We start from the raw sequence: 27674 nt of genomic DNA, 5'->3' as shown, positions 1-27674 counted from the left end.
TTGTCCCACTTGGGGTTTACAGCCTTAATCCCCATTTTACAGATGAGGTTACTGAGGCACAGAAAAGTTAAGTGGCTTGCCCAAGGTTACACAGCTGACAAGTGGTGGAACCGGGATTCGAACCCATGACCTCTGACTCCCAAGCCTGTGCTCTTTCTATTGAGCCACACTGTTTCCCCAATTAAATACAATTGATTGATTGATTGACTGATTGATTGATGTAGAAGTGGGGAAAACAGGCCACAATGGGATTTGGTAAATTGGGTTGGAGAGTCAGTTTGAAGATGTGATTTGTATCTTCCTCAGCTTTATCTTGCTTTCTGCCCTTGGACAATTCCCAGTAGTTAATAACAAAAATACTCACGATGATGGCATTTATTAAGCACTTATGACGTGCAAAGCACTGTTCTAAATGCTGGGGAGGTTACAAGGTGATCAGGTTGTCCCTCAGGGGGCTCACCGTCTTAATCCCTATTTTTCAAATGAAGTAACTGAGGCACAGAGAAGCCTGTTGTTGGGTAGGGACCGTCTCTATATGTTGCCAACTTGTACTTCCCAAACGCTTAGTACAGTGCTCTGCACACAGTAAGCGCTCAATAAATACGATTGAATGAATGAATGAATGAAGTGACTTGCCCAGGTTCACACAGAAGACAAGTGGCAGAGCTGGGATTTGGACCCACGACCTCTGACTCCAGAGCCCGTGCTCTTTCCACTGAGCCACACTACTTCTCTTATTTAGAGCTACTTTACAAGTAGGGTGGCAAGAAGCCTTGTCTCTAGATTGTGGCCTCGTTATAGTCAGGTTATGTGTTTTTTTCATTGTTATATCGCACTCTCCCAAGCACTTAATACAGTGTTTTGCACAAATGAATGAAACCAAGAAACAGGTAAACTCCGAGTTTAGGAATGGGAGTACTTATACTAATGCCTCTCTCCTCATCTAGACTCTAAGCTCATTGTGGGCAAGGAATGTGTCTGTTCATTGTTAAATTGTACTCTCACAAGTGCTTAGCACAGTGCTTTTCACACAGTAAGTGCTCAGTAAGTATGATTGAATGAATGAGTAAATGAAAGTAGCGTTGCTTAGTGGATAGAGCACAGGATGGGTTCTAATCCCGCCTCTGCCACTTGTCTGCTGTGTGACCTTGGGCAAGTCACTTGACTTCTCTGGGCCTCAGTTACCTCATCTGTAAAGTGAGGATTAAAACTATGAGTTCCATGTGGGATAGGGACTGTATCCAACCTGATTGACTTGTATCTATCACGATGCTTAGTACAGTGCCTGGCACGTAGTAAGTGCTTATCAGATACTATAAAAAAGAAGCATTGCAAGGAGATCATTTTGCTCAGGAAAAAAGTGGTTTCAGAAGGTTATATATTATAGAATGTATAGAATCTTGTGCTTTTGGGGACATCAAGAGGTCATCTCGTCCATCCATCTGCCTCAAGGCAGAGCTATACTTATGCTATCCCAAATAGGTGGTATGTCCTAAAAGAACTTCAGGGAAGCAAATTGTACCACACTCCATTACAGTCTCACCCACCATGGTCACAACATTCTTTCATCTGAAGGCATTTTTCATTGAATAATTATCTCTATAATTCAGTCTACAGCATGTTCTTCTGGGCTTTTTTGTTTTGCTTTTATTAGAACAATCCAGATCAATGACTTAATTTTCCGTTTGCTCTGACTGTGTGGATTTAGTCAAAAAGTAATAAAACAGTGTGGGGTACTAGAAGATGCTTAGAACCAAGATCTGGGATTGATTCATTCATTCATTCAATCGTATTTATTGAGCGCTTACTGTATGCAGAGCACTGTACTAAGCACTTGGGAAGTACAAGTTGGCAACATATAAAGATGGTCCCTACCCAACAATGGGCTCACAGTCTAGAAGGGGGAGACAGACAACAAAACAAAACATGTAGACAGGTGTCAAAGCTAAAAATGCTTTATGCTACTGAGAAGCAGGATGCCTAATGGAAAGTACACAGGCCTGGGTGTCAGAGAACACAGATTCTAATCCTGACTCTATAACCTGCTGGGAGACCTTGGGGAAGTAACTTCACTTCTCAGTGCTTCAGTTTCCTTATCAGGAAGATGTGGATTCAATACCTAAACTCCCTTCCCCTCAGATTGGGATCTCCATGTATGATAGTGATCTGACCTGATTATCTTCTATCTACTCCAGTCCCTAGTCTAGTGCTGGATGTGTAGTAAGTGCTGAACAAATATCACAATCATGATTTTAGAAGAGGGCTGGAGAAGCTGGAGCAGAAGGCAGATATTTCACTTTGGGAGCTGATTCTACCCCTTAGACCCTGTGGATTTTTACTTCTGTCACACTTCCTTTCCCCTCCTCTCTCCTCAGCTCCCTCCATAGTTCCAATCATGCACCAGGTAAGTGCCACCATGAGGAGCATCACCCTGTCCTGGCCGCAGCCGGAGCAGCCCAACGGCATTATCCTGGACTATGAGATCCGTTACTACGAGAAGGTGAGCCGGATCTGCACCCCTGACGTTAGCAGCACTGTGGGCTCAAGACCAACTGCCGTAAGCGTCACTATAATTGGGGTGGGGGGTGGGGGGAATGAAGGGGGCGAGATCAATCAATCAATCAATCAATCGTATTTATTGAGCGCTTACTGTGTGCAGAGCACTGTACTAAGCGCTTGGGAAGTACAAGTTGGCAGCATATAGAGACAGTCCCTACCCAACAGTGGGCTCACAGTCTAGAAGGGGGAGACAGAGAACAAAACCAAGCACATTAACAAAATAAAATAAATAGAATAGATATGTACAAGTAAAATAAATAAATAAATACATAGAGTAATAAATATGTACAAACATATATACATATATATAGGTGCTGTGGGGAAGGGAAGGAGGTAAGACGGGGGAATGGAGAGGGGGATGAGAGGAGGAAAGAGGGAGCTCAGTCTGGGAAGGCCTCCTGGAGGAGGTGAGCTCTCAGTAGGGCCTTGAAGGGAGGAAGAGAGCTAGCTTGGCGGATGTTGGGAGGGAGGGCATTCCAGGCCAGGGGGATGATGTGGGCCGGGGGTCGATGGCGGGATAGGCGAGAACGAGGCACAGTGAGGAGATTAGCGGCAGAGGAGCGGAGGGTGCTAGCTGGGCTGGAGAAGGAGAGAAGGGAGGTGAGGTAGGAGGGGGCGAGGTGATGGACAGCCTTGCAGCTGAGGGTGAGGAGTTTCTGCCTGATGCGCAGATTGATTGGTAGCCACTGGAGATTTTTGAGGAGGGGAGTAACATGCCCAGAGCGTTTCTGGACAAAGACATTCCGGGCAGTGGCGTGAAGTATGGATTGAAGTGAGGAGAGACACAAGGATGGGAGATCAGAGAGGAGGCTGATGCAGTAGTCCAGATGGGATAGGATGAGAGCTTGAACGAGCAGTGTAGCAGTTTGGATGGAGAGGAAAGGGCGGATCTTGACAATGTTGCAGAGCTGAGACCGACAGGTTTTGGTGATGGCTTGGATGTGAGGGGTGAATGAGAGAGCAGAGTCGAGGATGACACCAAGTTTGCGGGCTTGTGAGACGGGAAGGATGGTAGTGCTGTCAACAGTGATGGGAAAGTCAGGGAGAGGGCAGGGTTTGGGAGGGAAGACAAGGAGTTCAGTCTTGGACATGTTGAGTTTTAGGTGGTGGGCAGACATCCAGATGGAGATGTCCTGAAGGCAGGAGGAGATGTGAGCCTGGAGGGAGGGGGAGAGAGCAGGGGCAGAGATGTAGATCTGGGTGTCATCAGCGTAGAGATGATAGTTGAAGCCATGGGAGCTAATGAGATCACCAAGGGAGTGAGTGTAGATCGAGAACAGAAAGGGACCGAGAACTGAACCTTGGGGAACCCCCACAGTAAGGGGACGTGAGGGAGAGGAGGAGCCTCAAAAGAGACTGAGAATGAATGACTGGAGAGATGAGGAGAACCAGGAGAGGACAGAGTTTGTGAAGCCAAGTTTGGATAGCGTGTTGAGGAGAAGGGGGTGGTCCACAGTGTCGAAGGCAGCTGAGAGGTCGAGGAGGATTAGGATAGAGTATGAGCCGTTGGATTTGGAAAGCAGGAGGTCATTGGTGACCTTTGAGAGGGCAGTTTCTGTGGAATGTAAGGGACGGAAACCAGACTGGAGGAGGTTGAGGAGAGCGTTAGTGTTGAGGAAATCGAAAAAGGATCTTGAGGAGCACAAAGATCCAAAGTCCTCCTGGATCAGAGGAGGACTTAGAGGTAACAAAAGTAGATAGGGCTTGCAGTGGTCTGGGAATGTGTCACTTTGTCATGCTGTACTTCCCAAGTGCCTACTGGAAAACTAATACAGGACAACAGTTACAAAACATCTGAGAAGGTGTGGAAGCTTTTTGGGTTTGTTTTTTTTATCTAGGCACAAAGATTGATCAGAGTGGTAGCTTATTCTCTGGTGTTTTTCGTAGATGATCCTCTGAATTGGTATCATGACATATTCTTCAGAGTTTATAGCAAATAAAAGACATGCTGATCCACTGTCGAAATAGCCAGCAAGCTCAAAGTTAATCCCTAATGCACACAGTTGGAGAAATTCACAGGCCTTCAGAGGATAATATCATTGTTGAAGATGTTTCCTGTCTATTTCCGCTTGATATTTTAACATGCCTTAAGGCTGTTGAACTATCAGCACCCAGCATTCTGGAGAATACAGTGCTTTCTACACAAGCTCTCTTAACGAATGACAAAACCGTAAGAGGTCAGACTAGCACTTAGGATGTTACCACACCTCAAAGGCAAAATGGCAGGCTGAAAATGCCTCTGTTGAACTCAGACTCAGGAGACAGTGGACGCGGTCAAGTCACTGGGGGATGCTGTGAGGCCTAGTTCAGATGGGGAGTTGGAAGACTGAGGAACTGAGCTCACTGGTGGCATGCTGTTGCATGAATCCCTTAACCATTCTGTGCCTTAGATTCCCCATTTGTAAAATGAGGTAGTAATTCTCAGGCCTCCCTTTGTCACAGGGATGTGGTAAGGAGCAGCCAAGGAGCAATGTGGCCAAGTGGAAAGAGCACAGGCCTGGAGGTCAAAGGACCTGGGTTCTAATCCCAGCTGAGCTGGTTGCCTGCTGTGTGACCTTGGGCAGGTCACTTAACTTCTCAATACCTCAGTTTTCCCATCTGTAAAATGGGAATTCAGTGCCTGTTCTCCCCTCTACTTAGACTGTGAGCTCCATGTGGGGCAGGAATTGTGTCCAACTTTATTGATTTGTATCTACCTCAGCACTTAGAACAGTACTTGACTCATAGTAAGCACTTTCCCTCTAGACTGCAAGTTTGCTGTTATTATTATCATTACTATTATTATTATTATCTTTGTATGTATTAGGTGCTTACTATGTGTCAAACACTGTTCTAAGCCCTGGGCTAGATGCAAGTTAGGTTGGATACAGTTCCTGTTCCAAATAGGGCTTGCAGTCTAAATATGGGGGAGAACAGGCATTGAATCCCCATTTTACAGGTGAGGAAACTGTGGCACAGAGAAGTTAAGTAACTTGTCCAAGGTCACCCAGCAGGCACTAGGCTGAGCCAGGATTAGACTCTCAGGCCCATGATCTTTCCACCAGGCCACAATGCTTCTGCTGTGGGCAGGAAACGTGCTTACCAACTCTGTGGCATTGTATTCTCCCAAGTGCTTAGTTCAGTGCTCTGCACACAGTAAGTGCTCAATAAATATGACTGATTAACAAATAGAAATAATAAAAATAGTAATAATAATAACAACAATAATAATGATAAAGGGATACTTAAAGTCAAAGTTCTTGGAAATTAAAACTGTCCTAGAAATTCAAGGTATAGTTGTCACTACACTATTGACAGGATACTGTCATTCCGTAGACATGGGAGAAACCTGAAAGATCCAAGTTTATTGTCATCATAGGCAAACTCGCCATATAATTGCCCGGCTGTATTTCCTTGTACTAGGTAGATTCTACCTTTAAAAAATAATCCACCACACCTTTTTGGGAGGCATTTTAGTTTACAGGGTTTCAGTCAATACTGAAACTCCTGGTGTGCAGAAACTGCTTCAGGGCAACTTTGAATAATCCAGATCAAAGCAGATGCTTTACTGGAATTCGAGGATCATAGCCTCCACCCATTCTGCCCTGGCTACTGATTTCTAGTCTCAGGGGCCAAGGGAGCGATCCAGGATTACTGTTGGGAGGAGGGAAGTCCAAGTTCCCTTTAGCTTCCCATAGGCCGGCCAGCCTGCCTGCACGTCATCCTCTCTCATTAAAAAGGATTGCAAATTATCAAAATGATGAAACCCACACCTGCTTATTTTGTCCCTTTTTTCTGATCTGAGTAAAAAGCGACTTTCTGCCAGAAGCTGTGATTAACATCAATTTATGCTGCAGAAGGAAGGTTTATTTTCCCTCTTCCTCCAATTTCTCCACTTGCCGATAATTGACACTAATTATTCAAATGGGCACAGAGTAGCTCAGTGCCCAAGGCTGTTTCCACACCAGCAAATTGTAGCCAACACTCTGGAGAACATAGAGAGGCTTGCCAGACAATGAGAATTATTTGCCCCAGCACTGCCTATCCCATGATGTTGCCTCAGACTATCGTCTGGCTTCTGCTCTTCATGCTTCTTTAAAAAGCAATTCTCTGTTGTAAATTTCATAAAGATATCCTGGCCATTTCAGATGTGTCCTAAAGATGCAAGAAGAGAGTGTGCTGTGGTTTCCCGAGTGCTTAGTACAGTGTGGACGTACAGTGAGCCCTCAATAAATACAATTGCTTATTGATTTCTGGTACCACCTTCTGATTCCTTCCATCACTTTGATGTCCAGAGTTTGCAGATGCTTCTGACTCAGAGACTTTGCCCTGCAGATGATCTCATTACTTAAAATATTCCTTTCCCCATTCCTGCATGCTCTAGAAGCAGAATGTAGCCCAAGGAGTAGGAGTACATTAGTCCGGGTGACTGCCCGGGACCTCTGCTTAATTGTGTCACGTGAACCTTAAACTGGTCTATATATCCCAGAAAGATTGGCTCAGGCCATGACCTAGAGGTGTGGTTCAAATGACCCTAAACCCGGTTTCTATTTTCCCTGTTCCTCCTTCCTATTACATATTTGCATCTGTGACTCTTCCCTAGAGGAGCAAGTATTCATCATTAGAGGCGAAATCTCTGGCTTTCCAGCATTGTTTCTAACCTCTGGCTGCCTCTTTCTTCTGTTTCTCTCTTCACACACGCTTGCGATACCTCTCAGTTTCATCTCCGTGAACTGAATTAATGGGCCCTTCACCCCCTCTCGGAGTCCATTAATAAAGAAGTGAAATGACACCAAGCTAATGGCCGTCCCCTCGTGCCCACCCAATCACCTCCCTCCCCATTTTGATGCATTTTCATTTATCATTTGCTTTTGTTTACTGCCTCGTAGCCGGTTTTCAGGCCCTGGGTCAAGTCTCCTAAATAAGCCACGAATGAAGAAGCCATATTAGTTGCTGGCTTCCTTGAGGATTAAATATTTAGAGGTGAACTTATTTTCATAAAGTTTTTTGGGTGAAGGTCCCCTTCTGACTATCCGCTGGGGACCTTTGCTCTCTGTTTGTCTTTCTGTCTGTCCTTGCTCATCTGCCAGGCTGTCTCTGCATGTCTGTCAGACTCTCTCTCTTTGTCTTTCCCACTCTGCTTTTCTGTTCTGCTCTCTCAGCCAGTCTGGTGGGGGCTCTGTCCACCTGTCTGCCCCTTTCTGCTAGTTCCTTCCATTAGATAGGAATGTCTACTGTCTGCCTGTCTGTTGGTCTCTCTCTCCCTCTCTTCCTCTCTCCCTCTTTCCCCATCTTCTACTCTAAGTCCTCTAGACTGTACAGTCCTCTAGACTATAAGCTCATGGTGGGCAGGGAATGTGTCTACCAAAGCTGTTGTACTGTACTTTCCCTAGAATTCAGTTCAGCGTTCTGCACACCGTAACTGCTCAATAAATACCACTAATTGATCGATCATATTCTTCCTTTCTCTCCTTCCCTCCCTCCGCACTAGGGAACTTTTACCCCTCAGGAATATTTCCACTTCCTCCCTGATTCTCAAGTGACAGTCTTGTATCTGGCAGTCAGTTCATAAATTATACTTCGCAGCTTGCTGTGCCTCTAGTTCCTATGTTTGAGTGAAATCAGTGGCAACCTACAAAGGCATTCTTGCAAACGGGCTTTCCTCCAGTCAACCAAGACAGTTCCAACTTTCATTTATTTTAATCCTCGAAGGAAGGGAAGATCAAAAAATTATCGAGTGGCAATGTGTGGTAGTTATCTGCAAAACTGCTTGTAAAATTTTCCATGGTCTTACCTAAAAGCCAGCCCAGCATGTCAGTGTGAGAAAAATGACGAAAAATGCTATATGGAAATGAGCCTACTGGACAAGTATCCATAGTAGTAGTAATAATAATAGTAGTGGAAGTAGTAGTAATGGTTATAGTTAGTAGCGGTATTTGCTGAGTACCCACCTGGAGTTTTGAAAGTACAAGAATAGAGAAGGAACACACTCCCTTCCCACAAGAAACCTCCACTCTAATGGAGGAAACAAACATAAAAGATGAGGGAAGAATCTGCTTTGATATGGTAAGCAGCCTCTCATGGCTAACTGTGTTGTCTCTTGAAGTCACTTTCCGGTATTGTTTGGAGAATTGTGTGTAAGGTTTATAAAATGGGCCCAGTGTATAGTCATGCTTCTGGGCATAGGCATGGTTCAAATTCCAAATAAATGAATACATATGAGGTAAATGGAAAAAAAGAAATGTTTGCCATGGGAAAGTGACTTCATTATTATACTTAACCGGAAATAGTTCAACAGAAGAATGCAATGATGCCCTGCGTCCATTGAGGTCTAACCTCCCAGGGCCAAGGGGAAATGGGTACTATAGTTTTTTCAACCACATCCTTACATGTCAAAAAGGCATCATTGCATCCCCTTATCTCACGCCCCAGCCAGCTCGGTCCAATTCCTGATGAAAAGAGGACCATCCTGTCTTCATTAAGGTTTGAGACCTTTTCATTCAGGACTTATCTTCCCCTCCCTTACACTTGACCCCTGGGAGAATGCCCCGTGGAGAAAGAAAGTTTATTCGAACGTCGGATCACAGAATAGTGGGACGGGCTTCTAAACAGCCCGCTGCTCTGCAAGTGTAAGTTAAATGCCCTTTTTTTCTTCACTGTTTTCTTAAGGAGCACAACGAGTACAACTCTTCCATGGCCAAGAGTCAGACCAACACGGCAAGGATTGAGGGGCTGAGGCCCGGCATGGTGTATGTGGTCCAAGTGCGAGCCAGGACCGTGGCTGGTTATGGCCAGTACAGTGGGAAGATGTGCTTCCAGACCCTGACCGATGGTAAGCAAAGAGACTCTCGCGGCGGGGGGAGAGGAGGGAGGAAAAGCGGGAGAAGAGGACAGAGAGAGATTACACTCGCAGGTGAAACGCCAACCTATAATTGGATTTAAATTAAATTCTCTCTTCAGCAGACCATCTCCCAATAGGGCAGCTTGGAGAGAGAGGCTTGTTGGTGTGCTGGGTTATTTGATTAATCACCAGCTGGAGGAGGAATCTGTTTTCAATCTTTTATCTAGGTCTGCTCTCCCCCCACTTCCTTCCCAACATCTAATTGAATTTGTTTGAAATCTCTCTCCACATGGTGACCATGTGCCTCCAAAAGTGTCCAAGCCATATCCCTTTAAGTCTTCTTCAGAGAAGCAGCAAGGCGTAGTAGATGGAGCTCAGGCTTGGGAGTCAGAAGGTCACGGGTTCTAATCCCAGCTCCATCACGTCTGCTGTGTGACCTTGGGCAACTCACTTCACTTCTCTGTGCCTCAGTTACCACATCGGTAAAATGGGGACTGAGATTGTGAGCCTCACTGGGGACAGGGACTGGGTCCAGTCCGATTTGCTTGTATCCACTCCAGCATTTAGTACAGTCCCTGGTACAAAGTAAGCGCTTAACAAATACCACAGTTATTATTCTTCATATTATTACTATCATTATTCTCTGTTAGGTAGACCAGGGTGGGCGGTTTGGTGTATAAGGAAAGGATGAATTCACAGCCTGAACAGAGAAGCAGCATGGCTCAGTGGAAAGAGTATGGGCTTGGGAGTCAGAGGTCATGGGTTCAAATCCCAGCTCCACCGCTTGTCAGTTGTGTGACTTTGGGCAAGTCACTTAACTTCTCTGTGCCTCAGTTACCCCATCTGTAAAATGGGGAGTAAGATTGTGAGCCCCACATGGGACAACCTGATCACCTTGTATCCTACCCAGTGCTTAGAACAGTGCTTTGCACATAGTAAATGCTTAACAAATACCAAAATTATTATTATTATTAACTTCTCTACTTGAGTCTTCTCGAATCCCATTGGCCTTTCAGGCGGGGAAGATGTTGATTTTAACCTCTGAGATTTTAAGTGTTCCTAGCTGCAATGAACTCAAGCCCCCATGCAGACTGAAAGTATACCCAGCTTTTACAGTCTTTCTGGAGGGTTGATCCCCCAGTGTCCTGAAGGAAACCTTGCCAAACGCAGCACGTGTACCCCTCACTCTTCCCCTGTAGCATCACCTCCCTTTCTTTCCGAGAACATTCCCTCTGACAATTCTACAAGTCTAATTTCCCTCCCAGGTGTTTCCACCTTTTGTCTTGCTTGCAGCGTTTTTTTTATATTCTCCTCTTAATTTGTTGTTTATCAAACGCTACATGGTTATTTCCTTTACGCTTTCCTCACAAGTCACTCACTCTTAAACACGTCGCTGTTCTTCCCCGAACAATACAAGTAAATTATACAATAAACCAGAGAAAATAAAGGATATGAGCTTCTGTTCAATGCATACCATACTCCTTTCTGTTCCGTTTTAGAGAATAATAAATAAGTCATGTTTTAGAGGGGGGCGTAAAACAGTTCAGATGAAAGAAGAATGGGCCGATTTGAAAGGCTTTAAAAAGTATGGTCTATTTTAAGCATTTTCCTCTATTCTTTGTTGCTTTCATCCATCTGGGCACTGGGTGCCAGCCAGGATCAAAGTGGAATAGCAGAAATACTCTGAGAGGTGCCATGCTCATGGTATTTCAGTTGGATTTGAATCAAGAAATAGCACATTTCTCAAGCATCCCTATTCTCTATTTTGCCAGCAGTCTTTGGTGAGCCCCAGAGTTGGGTGCATTTCAGAGAAGCAACATAGCTTAGAGAAGCAGTGTGGCCTAGTGGAAAGAGCCTTGGCCTGGAGTCAAAGAACAGGGTTCTAGTCCCAGCTCTGCCACTTGTCTTCTGTGTGACCTTGGGCAATTCACTTCACTTCTCTGGGCTGCAGTTACTTCTTTTGTAAAATAGGGATTAAGACTTGGAGCCTTATGTGGAACAGGGACCTGATTACCTCGTGTTTACCTTAACACTTAGTAGAATGCTTGGCACACAGTAAGCACTTAACTTACTATTAACTATCAAGGTTGCCTATCAACCTTCGAATCAATTAAAAAACTCCTCACTCTCAGCTTCAAAGCTCTCCATCCCCTCGCCCCCTCCTACCTCACCTCCTTTCTCTCCTTCTACAGCCCAGCCCACACCCTCCACTCCTCTGCCGCTAACCTCCTCACTGGGCCTTGTTCTCTCCTGTCCCGCCGTTGACCCCTGGCCCACGGCCTACCTCTGGCCTGGAATGTCCTCCCTCCACACTTCTGCCAAACTAACTCTCTTCCTCCCTTCAAAGCCCTATTGAGAGCTCACCTCCTCCAGGAGGCCTTCCAAGACTGAGCCCCCTCTTGTCCTCTCCTCCTCCTCCTCCTCCCCTCCCCATCGCCCCCCTGCCCTACCCCCTTCCCCTCCCCCCAGCACTTGTGTATATTTGTACATATTTATTACTCTATTTTATTAATGATGTGTAGATAGCTATAATTCTATTTATTCTAATGGCATTGTCAACTGTCTACTTGTTTTGTTTTGTTGTCTGTCTCCCCCTTCTAGACTATGAGCCCATCGTTGGGTAGGGACCGTCTATATATGTTGTCGTTTTATACTTCCCAAGCACTTAGTACAATGCTCTGCACACAGTAAGTGCTCAATAAATATGATTGAATAAATGAATGAACTTAACAAATACCATTTTTAAAAAATTCAGACAGGTAGCCACGTTTGCGGATGCTTTTCACAATTCTGGAGATTCCCATGCCTCCACGTTTTAGTTCTGTGACCTTGGGCAAGTCACTTCACTTCTCCATGCCCTAGTTACCTTATCTGTAAAATGGGGATTGAGACTGTGTGGGAAAGGGGCTGTGTCCAACACCATTTTCTTGTATCTAACCCAGTGCTTAGTACAATGGCTGGCACATAGTAAGTGCTTAACAAATACCTCAATTATTATAATTATTCTTTCTAGCAAGTACAGTCCACTTCACTCTGATACCATTAGGCTCTTAGATTCATTAAACACTAAGCTTTGTGAAAGCAGTCTCTCAGAGGCCAGCGTGGTGTGATTTAGAAAGCAGACGCTAAGGAAAATTGGGAGTTGGACCAGTCACTCAGATCATTGTAGCCGAGTGAATATGACCATTTGCCTTGGCCATTTGCTCTTCCAGAGCAAAGATTTGTAGAAGAAACAGGCTTTGAAATTAGAATTCACTATTCCCACTCCCTTCCATGTCACCCTGACTCATTCCCTTTCCTCTTCTCCTCTCTCCCGACCCCACAGCTCTTATATATAGATCTCTAATTTTATTTATTTATATTGATGCCTGTTTACTTGTATTGATGTCTGTCTCCCCACTCTAGACTGGGAACTCATTGTGGACAGTAATCGTCTCTATTGCTGTATTGTACTTTCCAAGTGCTTAGCACACTGCTCTGCACACAGTAAGGGTTCAATAAATACGATTGAATGAATTGAATTCATTCATTCATTCAATCGCATTTATGAGTGCTTGTTGTGTGCAGAACACTGTACTAAGCACTTGGGAAGTATAAGTCGGCAACATATAGAGATGGTCCCTACCCAACAGTGGGTTCACAGTCTAGAAGGGGGAGACAGACAACAATACAAAACATGTAGACAGCTATCAAATCCATCAGAATAAATAGAATTACAGCTATATGCACAACATTAATAAAATAGAGTAGTAAATATGTTCAAATAATATAGAATAATGAATACACTTTCCCAAAAACATATTAAAAAAAAAAATGAGTGCCTGTTTCTGTTTGCAATTCAGAGTATATAATTCATGCTGAGATAACAGAGTCAGGCAAGTTTTAAAGCAGTTTCTGTTAAAAGAGCCCCACATTGGTGGAACATGACAGATTTATGGTTGCGTTAATGACCTACCTGATGTTTTTTTGATTTGGGATCTGCTACATCTGGTGGGAAAGCAACCTTAGTTTAGACTGCACTCCATATCAGAGAAGCAGCATGGTTCAGTGGAAAAAGCCTGGGCTTGGGAGTCAGAGGTCATGGGTTCTAATCCCGGCTCCGCCACTGGTCAGCTGTGTGACTTTGGACAAGTCACTTCACTTTTCTGAGCCTCAGTTCCCTCATCTATAGAATGGGGATGAAGACTGTGAGCCCGATGTGGGACAACCTCATTACCTTGTATCTCCCCCAGTGCTTAGAATAGTGCTCGGCACATACCATCATTATTATTATAATATCAGTTTCCTCCATGTGTTCTCCTGAGAGTGTATTCTATTGGGAAGAAGCATGACCAAGTGGAAAGATTACGGGCCTCGGAGTCAGAGGATGTGGGTCCTAAGCCCGGCTCCATCACTTGCATGCTGCGAGACTTTGGATTGTGCAAGTCATGTAAATTATCTGTGACTCAGTTCCTTCATTTCATTCAATCGTATTTTTTGAGCACGTACTGTGTGCAGAGCACTGTACTAAGCACTTGGGAAGTACAAGTCGGCAACATATAGAGACGGTCCCTACCCAACAACAGGCTCACATTTGCAAAATGGGGTTTCAAAGCCTGTAGCCCCTTCTACTTAGAAGGTGAGCCCCATGTGGGACATGATTATCTTGTAGCTACCCCAGTGCTTAGTGCAGTGCTTGGCACATAGTAAGTGCCTGACAAATACTTGAGCTACTGACAAGCCCAGAAAATGTAGAAGTAGTGTGGCTTAGTGGAAAGAGCATGGGCTTGGGAGTCAGAGGTTGTGGGTTCTAATCCCGGCTCCACCACTTGTCAACTGTGTGACACTGGGCAAGTCACTTACCTTCTCTTTGCCTCAGTTACCTCATCTGTAAAATGGGGATTAAGACTGTGAGCCCCACCTGGGACAATCTGATAACCTTGTATCTCCCCCAGCACTTAGAACAGTGCTTGGCACGTAGTAAGCACTTAGTAAATACTATTATTATTATTATTAAAATGAAATCAATGGCTTCTAAATTTTGTCCCTGAAACTTGAATTTCAGAGGAGTGACAAGAGGACAAGTCTTTGCTGTAGCCTACTCTCTTCCCTCTCAGAACAATCATAAAATGCACAAGTCTTCTCCCAAACAGCCTAAAGCATGTTGCCATTTGTATCTAATCTTAGTATCACAACTAGAACAAGGCAGATATCCAGATGGGTAAACCAAGGCATGGGTTGGTTTAATCCACACTGCTGAACTCATTTCTTTGCTTGCTCTCCCCCTCTGCAACATCAGAGAAGGGAGCCTCGCAATCACAATGGAAACTGACATTTGCCAAACATACGGTTCCCTTCGCCGCTCTTGCACCGCTAACCCACAGCCCTGGATCACTGCCACTGTCCGCCTCCTTCGCTCTTATGCTCGAGCTGCCGAACGCTGCTGGCGAAAGTCTAAATACCATGCCAACCTCGTTCACTTCAAGTTTATCCTTTCCTGCCTTAACTCAGCCCTCTCTTCTGCCAGACAAAACTATTTCTCCTCCCTTATTGACACCCATGCCCATCACCCCCGCCAGCTCTTCCATACATTCACTCCCTTCTCAGGCCCCCGGTTCCTCCCCCTCCTCCTTCCCTCACCCCCAACGATCTGGCCTCCTACTTCATTAACAAAATTGAATCCATCAGGTCCGACCTCCCCAAAGTCTCTTCCCCCCTTTCTCCAACCCCCAGGCTCTCAACACTCTCTGCTACTCTCCCATCCTTCCCAGCGGTATCCTCAGAGGAGCTCTCCTCCCTCCTCTCAAGTGCTACTCTGGCCACCTGTGCTTCTGAACCCATTCCCTCTCATCTCATGAAATCTCTCGCTCCATCCCTTCTCCCCTCCTTAACTTCCATCTTCAACCACTCACTCTCCTCTGGTTCCTTCCCCTCTGCCTTCAAACATGCCCATGTCTCTCCCATCCTAAAAAAACCCTCTCTTGACCCCACCTCACCTTCTAGTTATCGTCCCATGTCCCTCCAACCATTCCTTTCCAAACTCGTTGAACGAGTTGTCTACACGCGCTACCTAGAATTCCTCACCAACTCTCTCCTCGACCCCCTCCAGTCTGGCTTCCGTCCCCTTCATTCCACGGAAACTGCCCTCTCAAAGGTCACCAATGACCTCCTGCTTGGCAAATCCAACGGCTCATACTCTGTCCTAATCCTCCTCGACCTCTCAGCTGCCTTTGACACTTTGGACCACCCCCTTCTCCTCAACACGCTATCTGACCTTGGCTTCACAGACTCCGTCCTCTCCTGGTTCTCCTCTTATCTCTCCGGTCGTTCTTTCTCAGTCTCTTTTGCAGGCTCCTCCTCCCCCTCCCATCCTCTTACTGTGGGGGTTCCCCAAGGTTCAGTGCTTGGTCCCCTTCTGTTCTCGATCTACACGCACTCCCTTGGTGACCCCATTCGCTCCCACGGCTTCAACTATCTTCTCTACGCTGATGACACCCAGATCTACATCTCTGCCCCTGCTCTCTCCCCCTCCCTCCAGGCTCTCATCTCCTCCTGCCTTCAGGACATCTCCATCTGGATGTCTGCCCGCCACCTAAAGCTCAACATGTCGAAGACTGAACTCCTTGTCTTCCCTCCCAAACCTTGTCCTCTCCCTGACTTTCCCATCTCTGTTGACGGCACTACCATCCTTCCCGTCTCACAAGCCCGCAACCTTGGTGTCATCCTCGACTCCGCTCTCTCATTCACCCCTCACATCCAAGCCATCACCAAAACCTGCTGGTCTCAGCTCCGCAACATTGCTAAGATCCACCCTTGCCTCTCCATCCAAACTGCTACCCTGCTCATTCAAGCTCTCATCCTATCCCGTCTGGACTACTGCACCAGCCTTCTCTCTGATCTCCCATCCTCGTGTCTCTCTCCACTTCAATCCATACTTCATGCTGCTGCCCGGATTATGTTTGTCCAGAAACGCTCTGGGCATATTACTCCCCTCCTCAAAAATCTCCAGTGGCTTTGCACACAGTAGGGGCTTAATAAATGTCATTATTATTATTATTAGATTGAATATTAATGATGTTTCATTGCCCCTTCCTTCCTCTCCCCCTCATCCCCCTCTCCATCCCCTCCTTCTTACCTCCTTCCCTTCCCCACAGCACCTGTATATATGTATATATGTTTGTACATATTTATTACTCTATTTTACTTGTACATATCTATCCTATTTATTTTATTTTGTTAGTATGTTTGGTTTTGTTCTCTGTCTCCCCCTTTTAGACTGTGAGCCCACTGTTGGGTAGGGACTGTCTCTATATGTTGCCAATTTGTACTTCCCAAGCGCTTAGTACAGTGCTCTGCACATAGTAAGCGCTCAATAAATATGATTGATGATGATGATGATGATACGGTTGCACAGCCCAATCTCAACCCATTCTCAATCCAGTGTTCCATCTACTAGGCCAAACTATTGAGTACCAAAATCTGAGCCTTTAGGTGCCTACGTCATGGAAACTTATTTTTACAGGGTGAAAAATTAAGCATGACTTGGAGTGCATTCCAGTGGGTGCTCAAGTTATACTACATGATTTAATGCATGGTGAGAACCTAAATCTTTGATGTATTGCAAGGTCAATGTTGCATCTTCCAAACTACTTGTTAGGGGAAATGTAAAAACTGAGGTAGTTTGTGTTTCTTCTTAACTGGAAATTGACCCTTCACTGCTTCCCTGTAGGAAAAACAGCAGGCCTAGCCTGATGGGAAAAGAACCAAACTGGCAGTTTGAAGTTTGACTCTGCCACCATCGAATTTCAGGGATGTCCCTTCTTACCCTGTCTGTTGTGAGTTGCCCTTATTTATAACTTGGAAACTGTCACCTGGGAGCAGTATTCATAATGAGAAGAAGTCAGTCAATTGCTAGAGAACAAAGGATGAGCCATCTACTACTACTACTACTACTAATAATAATTGTGGTATTTGTTATGTCCTTACTACCTGCCAGGCACTGTTCTAAGTGCTGGGGTGGATACAAGCAAATCGTGTTAGGATTCACAATCTTAATCCCCATTTTACAGTTGAGGTAACTGAGGCATAGTGAAGTGACTTGCCCAAGGTCATACAGCAGACAAGTGGCAGAGCAAGAAATAGAATCCCGGTCTTTCTGACTCTCAGTCCCATCCTCGATCTCACTAGGTCTCGATCTCAGAGGGGATGTCCTCATTAGCCATTGTTCTTGAGACAACAGAGCCACCCATCCTTCATGGGAAAATGTTGCATTCAGCCTTAGAAATAGCCTACTCCTGGACTCTAACACAGTATCATAAAATTCCAGGCTCAGAGGGTCTAAAGACTATGATAACCATGAAGGAAAAAATGCTTGCCATTGGCCAAATGAGTAGGAACATTCAGGTGGTGGGGTTGACTTATATCGCTCCCTTCTCTCCTAGATGACTACAAGTCGGAGCTGCGGGAGCAGTTGCCATTAATTGCTGGATCCGCAGCTGCCGGAGTGGTGTTTATCGTCTCGTTGGTGGCCATTTCCATCGTCTGTAGCAGGTACACTGCTTGGCCCTCGGGCCCTGGGGCTTTGCCTCCTCTCCTTTTCTCCCCCAGGGATGGGACGAGATGTGGAGCTCCCCAGGAAATAAAATAAATATCTCATTACACAGACTGAGGTGGAGGGTTGGGCAACTTGGGAGCACTTGTTCAGTTGAGCCAGACACGTCCCTTCACCCTGAATGGGACAAGATCCAGAATGAAACTGGATAAACTGGAATAAATTGGAATACAATAAATTGGAATTGGAAGTCTCCTGTCCTGGTGATTCTAGACCCCCAAAACTATAATGCTTCTGAGATTTGACTACTAATCTGACTACTACTACTAAGTGCTTAGAACAGTGTTCTGCACAAGGTAAGCGCTCAATAAATATGATTGAATGAATGAATCTGACCCAATTCTCTTGCTCCCTTGTCATTCCACTGGTATCCAATGAACAGTGGAACAGAGGAAGCAGACTTAAAAGTAGAAATTTTGCTCCAGACAAATTTTGGAGGAGAGCCATCACGGAAAGCTCAGACACAGCCACCTCTCAATTTCCAGGATAATCCAGACCTGGAACCCCCACTAAGTTCATCCCCCTGCCTTCAGAGGGGTCAATCAGTAAACCCATCAGGGAAAGATCACCAGGAATAGAGACTAGATGTCTTTTATCTGGAGTCTGTTATTAATGCTAGATTGTCCAACCAAACTCTCTCAATGAAATTTAATTTAATTTCTTCCCATTGGGTCCCCTGTGAATGTGGAGAAAAACTGGTCTAGCCATTAAAAAAAACCCTTCAAACACTCCTCTCCTCCAGATGATTTAGCTCCTGTCCTATGAGCTTCTCCACCTGGGCCTTAATCTCCAGCCTTTAATCACTGTGCCCCTGTGTTGTCAGTGATTGCTCCTAGGATAGTCACGCCATAAGTGGAAAATCTGGCAGGATCCCTGGTTTCCTGGGGGTTCGGACACTTTCTTGCTTTGCTTCATGGTACTTCCTGCTGGCAGCTCCCAGATTCTCCTCACTCTGGGAAATCAAAGTCCCTGCTCTGCCTGCCAGTGGAAATTTTATTCATTTATATTAATGTCTTTTTCCCTCTCGAGACTGAAAGCTTGTTGTGGGCAGGGAATGTGTCTGTTATATTTTACTCTCCCAAGCGTGTAGTGCAGTGCTCTGCACACAGTTAGCACTCATAAAATATGATTGACTGATAATGGTGATGTTCCACTCAGTATTGATCCTTGCGCCACTATTGGGTATGGAACTGACAATTCATTCAATCATTCATTCATTCATTCAATCATATTTATTGAGCACTTACTGTGTGTAGAGCACTGTACTAAGTGTTTGGGAGAGTCTAATATAACAATACACAGACAAGTTCCCTGCCCACAATGCGCATATCCCCAATTCTCCTGTATCCTCTCCAGTTTCTCTACTTTCTCTTAAAAAAATACATTAACCGAAACTCTCTTTAGGCAATTCCTTTTAGTTCAAGACCTCCTTTGCTCTCTGACAGCCAGCTGCTCTGCCCAGACCTAAAAGCAGATGTGGGCAAACAGCTCTCTCTCTCTCTCTCTCTCTCTCTCTCTGAGTGGGCGGATGGTGGTCAGAGTGACTGGTTTAGAAATGGAGTTTAAATGGCCAACCAAGTGGCCCAGATCACACTCCCCCTGACCAGCCCTGGTTTGTGATCCAATCCTTTCTCGAATATGCCACCCACTCTGGGTCTGGATGAAAACTTCAAAGCTTTCCCGGGCCATTCTTCATTTAACACAGACCCATTTTCCGGTCTTTACAGGAAACGTGCTTACAGCAAAGAGGCCGTGTACAGTGATAAACTTCAACACTACAGCACTGGCCGAGGTGAGTTGAAGGAAAAAGGTGCAGGATGGTAGGGTCTGGGGAGTGAATTTCTCTGAGGCCCTTTTTCTCATAACCCACTGAAGGGCTCCCTACAGTTTTGGAAACCATCCTCTCTTTAATGGAACATTTAAAATTCAGCATTAAAATTTGCATAATAATAATAATGATGATGATGGTATTTGTTAAGCACTTACAATGAGTCAAGCACTTTCTAAACCCTGGGGTAGATACAGGCTAATCAGGTTGGACACAGTCCCTGGCCCACATGGGGCTCACAGTCTTAAAACACATTTTACAGGTGAGGAAACTGAGGTCCAGAGGAGCAAAGTAACTTGCCCAAGGTCACACAGCAGACAAGTGGCAGAGACAAGATTAGAACCCAGGCCCATTCTCTATCCATTAGTCCCATGTGTATGTTACCCCACACACAGTTTCTCAGGTTTAAGTTTTGAAATATTGAAGAATATCACCACACAGTAAGTGCCTCTTGAATGGCATAATTAGTGTTGAAAGAGGTTAGCTCTCCCATGACGGGATTTTGGCTTTAAAGAGATTTGAGTGGGGTCTACCTCAAGAGTATGGATGGAGACAGCCTTGCTGGAAACCTACTGTTATTTTAAGAACCAGCGGCTGACATTGGTACTGGGCTTGGCTGTTTGTTTTTAATAATAATGATGACATTTATTAAGCACCTACTATGTGCCAAGCACTGTTCTAAGCACTGGGGAGGTTACAAGGTGATCAGGTTGTCCCATGGGGGGCCCACAGTCTTAATCCCCATTTTACAGATGAGGTAACTGAGGCCCAGAGAAGTGAAGTGACTTGCCCAAAGTCACACAGCTGACAAGTGGGGGAGCCGGGATTTGCACCCATGACCTCTGACTCCAAAGCCTGTGCTCTTTCCACTGTGCCACACTGCTTCTCAATACTTATTAAGTTCTTACTATGTGATAGGCACCATACTGAGCACTGGGGTAAATACAAGACAATCAGGTTGGGGCCAATCGCCGTCCCACATCGGCTCACAGTCTAAATCACAGGGAGGAGGATTTAATCCTCATTTTGCAGATGAGGTAGCTGAGGTACCAAGAAGTTAAGTGACTTGCCCAGGATCACACTTCAGACTAGTGTCAGGGTCTGGATTAGAATCCAGGTATTCTGATTTCCCAGATCCATAATCTTTCCAGAAGGGTCCCGCTGCTTTCTCAAGGCTGGAAATGGATCCTATGGGTAAGGAGCATCAAAAGTTCTTGGGAATGGGCTGCACCCCTGCCCATATATTCGCTGGTTGCACTAGGGACCCCTGCTGAAATATTCCTGGCAGGGATTGGAGAGAAACAGTGGCTCTGGCAAACTTCTAGCACTAATAACAGTAATAATGATAATAATTAATAATAATCATTATGGTATTTGTTGAATGCTTAATATGTGCCAAGTACTGTTCTAAGCACTGAGGTAGATACAAGGTAATCAGGTTGGACTCAGTCTCTGTCCCATATGGGGCTCGCAGTCTAAATCCTCATTTTACAGATGAGGTAACTGAGGCACAGAGAATTCAAGTGGCTTGTCCAAGGTCACACAGCAGACGTGTGGAGGAGCCGGGATTAGAACCCCCATCCTCTTACTCCTAGGCCCGTGCTCTTTCCACTAGGCTACGCTGCTTCCCTTCCTAATGATAATGATGGCATTTATTAAGCACTTACTATGTGCAAAGCACTGTTCTAAGCCCTGGGGAGGTTACAAAGTGATCAGGTTGTCCCACAGGGGGCTCACAGTCTTAATCCCCATTTTACAGATGAGGGAACTGACGCCCAGAGAAGTTAAGTGACTTGCCCAAAGTCACACAGCTGACTATTGGCGGAGCTGGGGTTTGAACCCATGACCTCTGACTCCAAAGCCCATGCTCTTTCCATTGAGACTGTAAGCTCCTTGTGAGCAAGGAATGTTTCTACCAACTCCATTATCTTATACTCTCCCAAGCGCTTATTACAGTGCTCATCACACAGGAAATGCTCGATTGATTGATCGATCCCTCCCTTCCTCATGTCCTCCCTTCCACCCAGGACGCCCTCCGCTTTCACATCCAGCAGATGGTTGCTCTCTCCATCTTCAAAGCCCTTTTGAAATCTCATCTTCCGATCCGACAGTCAGTCAACACTATTTATTGAGCTACTACTCTGTGCAGAGCGCCTGGGGTACAGTGTACCCCAGTGTACAGCATAACAGAGTTGGAAGACATTTTCCTTGCCCACAAGGAGCACACCAGGAGCCCTTCCCTTTCGAATCACTCATCCCCTCACCCTCCTCCCCTCATAATAGCCACTCGCACACTTTCACATCACCTTAGCATTTCTGAGCAGTCACTTCCTGCCATTGTTACATATAGGTGCATATTTTTAGCCTTTAATGCCTCCGTTACTTGTAATTTATTTCAGTTCCTGTCCTTCCAAGTTTATTGAGCTTCTAGGCTGTATGAGCTCACAGTGTTATGACTATCTCAATTGCACCTTCCCAAGTGCTTAGTTAATACAGTGCTTCTCATATAGAAAGTGCTCAGTAAATACTACTAATAATAACAGTATTTGTTAAACCCTACCACTGTGTTAAGCCCTGGGGTAGATACAAGATTAGAGAATCTATATGTTTGTATGTATTTATTACTCTATTTATTCATTTATTTTACTTGTACATATTTATTCTACTTATTTTAATATGTTTTGTTTTGTTCTCTGTCTCCCCCTTCTAGACTGTGAGCCCACTGTTGGGTAGGGACCGTCTCTAGATATTGCCAACTTGGACTTCCCAAGTGCTTAGTACAGTGCTCTGCACACAGTAAGCGCTCGATAAATACGATTGAATGAATAAAGAGAAGCAGCGTGGCTTAGTAGAAAGAGCATGGGCTTGGGAGTAGAGGTCATGGGTTCTAATCCTGACTCTGCCACTTAGCTGTGTAACTTTGGGCAAGTCACTTAAAGTCTCTGTGCCTCAGTGACCTCATCTGTAAAATGGGGATTAAGACTGTGAGCTCCACGTGGGACAATCTGATTACCTTGTATCTCCCCCAGCTCTTAGAACTGTGTTTGGCACATAGTAAGCGCTTAACAAATACCATCACTATTATAATCAGATCCCACATGGGGCTCGCAGTCTAAGTAAGAAGAAGAGGTATAGAATCCCCATTTTGCAGACAAAGGCAGGAACTGAGGCAGAGAGAAGTTAACTGACTTGCCCGAGGTCTCACAGCAGACAGGATTAGAACCTCGGTCATCTAACCAGGCCTGTGCTCTTTCCACTAACCCACGCTGCTACTACTTATTGATTACCTGGCTGATTGCAGGTTCTCGGTTTTGAACTCTCAGGACCGAGACTAGTCTTCAATTCTTGAAAGGAGGCTCTATCACTATCTTCTAGACTTATCCACTGGATTCCTGGCTGGGGCTAGGTGACATCTTTGATGGAAAGTGCTGGTTATTGGAATCTGGTGAATACTCAAGCAGGGCTCAGGACCCTAAAATGTTCTGGATGTGGGTGGAGAGGGCAAAACCCCATACTCAGCAATGTTCAGTGAGAAGCAGCATGGCCTAGTGGATAGAGCATGGGCTTGGGACCCACAAGGACCTGGGTTCTAATCCCGGCTCCGCCACATGTCTGCCGTGTGATCTTGGGCAAGAAGCAGCGTTGCTCAGTGGAAAGAGCACGGGCTTTGGAGTCAGAGATCATGGGTTCAAATCCCACCTCTGCCACTTGTCAGCTGACTTTGGGCAAGTCACTTAACTTCTCTGGGCCTCAGTTCCCTCATCTATAAAATGAGGATTAAGACTGTGAGCCCCACATGGGACAACCTGATTACCTAGTAACCTCCTCAGTGCTTAGAACAGTGCTTTGCACATTGTAAATGCTTAATAAATGCCATTATTATTACTATGATTATTCTCTGGGCCTCATCTGTAAAATGGGGATTAAGCCTGTGAACGCCATATGGGACAAGGACTATGTCCAACCTGATTTGTTTGTATCACCCCAGTGCTTAGTACAGTGCCTGGCACATAGTAAGTACTTAACAAATACCATTATTATTATGATGATGATGATTATTAGCCAAGATAAATAATGGAATGGAAAAGAGATGTGTGATTGTTACCGTATCACTATAGTTTTCTCCCCCAAACTCTCTTTCTAGAAGTGATATGCTTTGTCCCTTTTCTCCAGTTCTTTTCATCTCTATGAAAATTGTTTTCATGCACAGAAATTCTGCTCAGGCTGGCATTCTATGCCTGACACACTTTTTGATAGAGCTTAAGGCTCCAATCCCACAGTCATAGCAATGAACGTCTGGCAGTGGCCTTCAGGGGTCTCTTCTTCTTGAAATGACGTTGTCATTTCCGATCCAAAACGACTCCATGGAAACACCCTCTTCAGAATAGCCCATCCTCCGTAGCTCTGATATTTATATCCATAAAGTTTTCTTGGTAAAGATAAGGAAGTGGTTTCCCATTGCTTTCTTCCACACAGTAAAAGCTAGAGTCCCTGCCATTGTCTTTGATTGACATTTCGATCACTTGACCATCTGCCTTTGACTCTTTCTCACGTCGCTGCTGCCCAGCAAAGGTGAACTTCGTCTGAAACCTCTGCTTAGACCTTTCCATTATGGTTAGCCCTATGTGGCATAGTTCATTCATTCATTCATGCAATTATACTTATTGAGCACTTACTGTGTGCAGAGCACTGTACTAAGTGCTTGGGAAGTACAAGTTGGCCGCATATAGAGACGGTCCCTACCCAACAACAGGCTCACAGTCTAGAAGGGGAGACAGACAAGAAAACATGAGGACAGGTGTCAAGTAATCAGAACAAATAGAATTAAAGCTAAGTGCACATCATTAACAAAATAATTAGAATAGTAAATATGTACAAGTAAAATGAATAGAGTAATTCATTCATTCATTCAGTTGTATTTATTAAGCACTTACTGTGTGCAAAGAATTGTACTAAGTGCTTGGGAAGTACAAGATGGCAACATATAGATATGATCCCTACCCTACAGCGGGCTCTGTACAAACATATATACAGGTGCTGTGGGGAGGGGAAGGAGGGGGGATGGGGAGGAGGAGAGGAAAAAGGGGCTCATTCTGGGAAGGCTTTTTGGAGGAGGTGAGCTCTCAGTAGTTCTGAGCTTCATCAGCCTGTGCAAACTCTCCTGCCATAACAAGGTGTCCATTCACAGGAGAATTCAGCAGTCTATGATTATTATCATTAGTAGTAGTCTTATGGTATTTGTAAAGCACTTACTATGTGCCAGTCACTGTACTAAGCACTGGGGTGGATACAAGCAAATCGAGACGGACACAGTCCCTGTCCCATGTGGAGCTCACAGTTTCAATCCCTATCTTACAGATGAGGTAATTGAGGCCCAGAGAAGTGAAGGCCCCAGGCCTAGACTGACAAGAAGACAAGGCCTATTCGGTCCCTCTCCCTTTGGGATCAGAATGTCTTTCTGAATCCTTCTGAGAGTGTCACGACACTCTCCCTCTTGATCAGGATGGAAGGGGCAAAAAGAAAATGGTCGTTGAGGGCTTTGGGAGAAGCCAGTGGAAGAGACAGGAGGAGTAGCAGCGAGGCAAAAATTCAGAATTTTTTCTGTTCAGAGCCAAACACTGTAGTAAGCGCTACGGCAGATAAGGCCCTACTGAGAGCTCACCTACTCCAGGAGGGCTTCTCAGACTGAGCCCCTTCCTTCCTCTCCCCCTCGTGCCCCTCTCCATCCCCCCCATCTTACCTTCTTCCCTTCCCCACAGCACCTGTATATATGTTTGTATATATTTGTTACTCTATTTATTTTACTTGTACATATCTATTCTATTTATTTTATTTTGTTAGTATGTTTGGTTTTGTTCTCTGTCTCCCCCTTTTAGACTGTGAGCCCACTGTTGGGTAGGGACTGTCTCTATATGTTGCCAACTTGTACTTCCCAAGCGCTTAGTCCAATGTTCTGCACACAGTAAGCGCTCAATAAATACGATTGATGATGATGATGATGATACAGGCAAATTGGGTTGGACACGGTCCCTGTCCCACGTGAGGCTCACAGTCTCAATCCCCGTTTTAACAGATGAGGTAACTGCGATGCAGAGAACTGAATTTTCTTGCCCAGGGTCATACAGCAGACTTGTGGCAGAGCCAGGATTAGGACCCAGGTCCTTTGACTCCCAGTCCGTGCTCTATCCATTAAGCCATCCTGCTTCTCCATGATGCTTAGCCTCTGAGGAAAGGTCAGAGAAAGCCCAAACCCCACAACATTTTGGTCCGTACCCTGAAACTCTGTGGCTTCCCCCTCTATTATTTATTTATTGCTCCTTACTCAATTGGAAGCTCTTTCAGGGATCATGTCTTCCAACTCTGCTGTACTGACTTTCCCAAACTCTTAGTAAAGTGCTCTTCACACAGTAAGTGATCAATAAATACCAATGACTGATTGGCTCCCTCCAACTCCTTCCTACCTAAACTGTAAGCCCCTTGTAGGACAGGGACTGTATCTATACTGAGAACCTCCTCTTTGTCCCCATTATTATTAGAGAAGCAGCGTGGCTCAGTGGGAAAGAGCCCGGGCTTTGGAGTCAGAGGTCATGGGTTCAAATCCCAGCTCCGCCACTTGTCAGCTGTGTGACTTTGGGCAAGTCACTTAACTTCTCTGTGCCTCAGTTCCCTCATCTGTAAAATGGGGATGAAGCCTGTGAGCCCCACGTGGGACAACCTCATCACCTTGTATCCCCCCAGCACTTAGAACAGTGCTTTGCACATAGTAAGCGCTTAATAAATGCCATTATTGTTATTATTATTATTATTATTGTATGGCATGGATTAGTAGAAAGAGCCCAGGCTTGGGAATCAGAGGTTGCGGGTTCTAATCCCAGATCCACCACTTGTCAGCTGTGTGACTTTGGGTGAGTCACTTAACTTCTCTGTGCCTCAGCGACCTCATCTGTCAAATGGGGATGAAGACTGTGAGCCCCACGTGGGACAACCTGATGACCATGTATCTCCCCCAGCACTTAGAACAGTGCTTGGCACACAGTAAGCATTTAACAAATACTATTATTATTATTATTATTATTAGAAAACCGAGGCACAGAGAAGTGACTCACCCAAGGTCACACAGCAGGAAAGTGGCAGAGCAGGATTAGAACCCAGGTCTTCTGACTCTGAGGCGAAGGACTGGACTGGCTAATGTGTCACTGAGCAGTGAAGCTTGGCTGGTTTGGCTGAGATGAAAATGCCTCCTGATGCCCCTTCGAGTAAAATCAAAATCCAGAACCAAGCCCAGCATGGTGCAGCATAAAATCGTGGGCTGAATATTTATTCCCTGAATCACAATCACATTGACCGCGGGACCTGTCTTGGCAGTACCCCCTCCCTGCCTTTGATTTTACTTTGACATTTAAATTTGCTTTCCCCCAGGGTGTTGTTTTCTCCAATGTGTATATCAATACCTATGATTTTCAACCATAACACTGTTCTAGGTTTGATTTGTGTTTGATCATGACAGTTGCTACAGTCGCTTGGATGCCAAGTTGTGACAGTTAATGGCTAATAGTGGTAATAAATAAAATAACTTGGTATAATTGCAAGCTGTTGGCTTTGGTTACTGCCATCGATACAGAAGGGCTGATTGCGTTTCAGGGACCCGGGGACAGGACGGTGTCAGAGGAATCAAAGGAGTCAGTGTCCTGGGAGTCCGGCAAAGAGATTTATTTCCTTTCAGGCCCTGGTTTGAGGGAAGTAGGAGGATGCCTCGGGAGGATGGGGTGGAGAAGATCACTAGCCCTTACCTGGAGGGATGGGAGAGATCTTTGCTCATAACGTTCACAGACTGAAACTCTTTCTGGGCTGCTAAAATGAGGTGGCAGATTGGATCT

The 27674-nt window shown here is 45.3% G+C and overlaps 1 protein-coding gene across 2 annotated transcripts in view; it reads left to right on the top strand.

Moving 5' to 3' along the window:
- Window positions 1-27674, top strand: part of EPHB1 (EPH receptor B1) — a 717470-nt gene that overhangs the window by 562437 nt on the left and 127359 nt on the right. For both annotated transcript variants that reach the window (XM_038762070.1, XM_038761987.1), the window contains exons 6-9: window positions 2376-2557; window positions 9208-9370; window positions 17800-17908; window positions 19697-19761. In XM_038762070.1, coding sequence (XP_038617998.1) covers window positions 2376-2557; window positions 9208-9370; window positions 17800-17908; window positions 19697-19761 — 519 coding nt within the window. The remainder of the gene's footprint in view (window positions 1-2375; window positions 2558-9207; window positions 9371-17799; window positions 17909-19696; window positions 19762-27674) is intronic.

Source organism: Tachyglossus aculeatus, chromosome 1 (assembly GCF_015852505.1).
Source record: "Tachyglossus aculeatus isolate mTacAcu1 chromosome 1, mTacAcu1.pri, whole genome shotgun sequence".
Classification (NCBI taxonomy): Eukaryota; Metazoa; Chordata; class Mammalia; order Monotremata; family Tachyglossidae; genus Tachyglossus; species Tachyglossus aculeatus.
Note: the sequence above shows the minus strand (reverse complement) of the source record. Positions and strands in the feature narration are given on the sequence as shown.